This window comes from Atta colombica, unplaced genomic scaffold (assembly GCF_001594045.1).
Source record: "Atta colombica isolate Treedump-2 unplaced genomic scaffold, Acol1.0 scaffold228, whole genome shotgun sequence".
NCBI lineage: Eukaryota > Metazoa > Arthropoda > Insecta > Hymenoptera > Formicidae > Atta > Atta colombica.
The window spans coordinates 1,007,210-1,009,018 of NW_017259325.1; the positions used below are offsets into that span (position 1 = coordinate 1,007,210).

Here is a 1,809-nt window from a genome sequence, read left to right on the forward strand (position 1 = left end):
TATATATATATATATATGGAGTTCCTCTTGTACTAATTACTTTATTATATAAAGATGGGGGGGGATGGATAAGACTAATATCTTATATGTATAGAACACTATTAACTATTTTAGTACCATTCGCTAGATACAATTTCCTGATTCCTAAGCAAACGTAACTGAAATTTCTGTAACATTTTGATTGGGAAGCTAAAAATAATTATTTATATTTACTTATATTTCTCTGATAAATCTCATGATAAATCTCACGATTCTAGAATAACTGAACGAAGTTATTAGGTTTAATTGATAAAAGGAGAATAATAATTATACATATTTGTTTGATAGAAAGTATTGAGACTTTACAATCATACAAATCTTTTGTTTATAAGATACCAGTTCTAGAGTTGTATATTCTTATTGATGTAAATTATATTATTGTTTTTTTCTCTTACGACACAGATACCATTGTAATATGTAATCAATTAGAGAATAAATTCAGAATAATATTTTAAAAGATCTATGTGTAAATATGAAACTTGTGTAAACTTTACAAGCATAATTTAAAACATTTTATTTCCTACATTTTATTTTCTGCAAAGCGCACTATAAAAAAAATTTTTAGAAATATATTATGTATATATATAATTTTTCGATCACTAGAGATAAGATATCTATTATAAAAAGATTGTGCATTTCATATTGCTTTGAACATATCGCAAAAATAGTTCTGTAAAATTGTGAAACAACCACGTATTCATTAATATTTGTAAATAACTGTAGAAAATGATTCAAATAGTATTTCACATATATGATGCATATTTTTATATCGCGGGTCTAAATTTTCTTCTGCAATTAGGGCAAAGGGCCTGCAACATAAACAAGTGTAATCGTGAATTTTTGTGAGTGCCTCAAAAAGTTTGTGTCTAGTTAGTACGTTTTCGGATTTTACCTCAGGATCAAATTTTGTCAATTCATTAATGCAATCCTTGTGAAAATTATGTCTACAAGGACGCAATTGTATCACGTCTGAATCAATTAATGCATATTGGCAGATTGAACAATTGTTTATATCATCTTTACTTGTCGCGAGGTCTCTTCTTTCTTTACTTTTCGAAGAATTTGATGAACTTCTTCTATTTAATAATACACTGAAAGTAACAATATTTCTTGTAGAAGCATACAATATATAACATGTTTCTAATAACGTAATATTCTGTTTTTCAAGTAAAAAAAAAGCCTATGTTATAATGTGCTTTGTTTCCTGTTTCTTGTTTTTTACCTTTTGCTTTTTTCTCCTTTGCAACTGTTTTATCAACAATTGTAATTTTTGCTACATATTTCTTGTTTTGAAGTTCGTTAACTTCGGCTAACTCGGACGGTATAAAACAAAAAACCGGATAAGAAGCAAAAAAGCAAGATGTAAAAAATAACAAAAAGCAAGAAACAAGAAACATAAAGCATATGCTTTGTAGAACAGGCTAAAAAGCTACCATGTTTCTTTTACTATGTATAGAGAATTATATATATATTTATATATATATAATTATAATATATACCTATCTATACACCTTATTTAATATTACTGTGCACTATAGCTCAGCGTACATCGAACTGTTCAAGTTTTATGAAGTTCGGAGCTGTGCACGCGCAACTAAATGCGAAATCGGAGATAGGGAATCACTAGTGATATGTTTACGTGCTCGAAATTAGAAATCTACTTGTTACTCGCTAAATCAATTTTGTGTCTCAACGTATGATAATATCCGAATTATTTTCTCTATTTATAACAATTATCAACAATTATCTTTCTATCGCGAATATGTTTCA

At 27.6% G+C, this 1,809-nt stretch overlaps 1 protein-coding gene across 1 annotated transcript in view; it reads right to left on the reverse strand.

Moving 5' to 3' along the window:
• Window positions 1-541: 541 nt before the first annotated feature.
• LOC108688290 overlaps window positions 542-1,809 on the reverse strand; it is a 1,880-nt gene continuing 612 nt past the window's right edge. The window contains exons 2-3 of the mRNA XM_018194478.1: window positions 932-1,130; window positions 542-848 (exon numbers count right to left, since the gene is read on the reverse strand). Of these exons, the coding sequence (XP_018049967.1) occupies window positions 804-848; window positions 932-1,130 (244 nt within the window). The 3' untranslated portion in view covers window positions 542-803. The remainder of the gene's footprint in view (window positions 849-931; window positions 1,131-1,809) is intronic.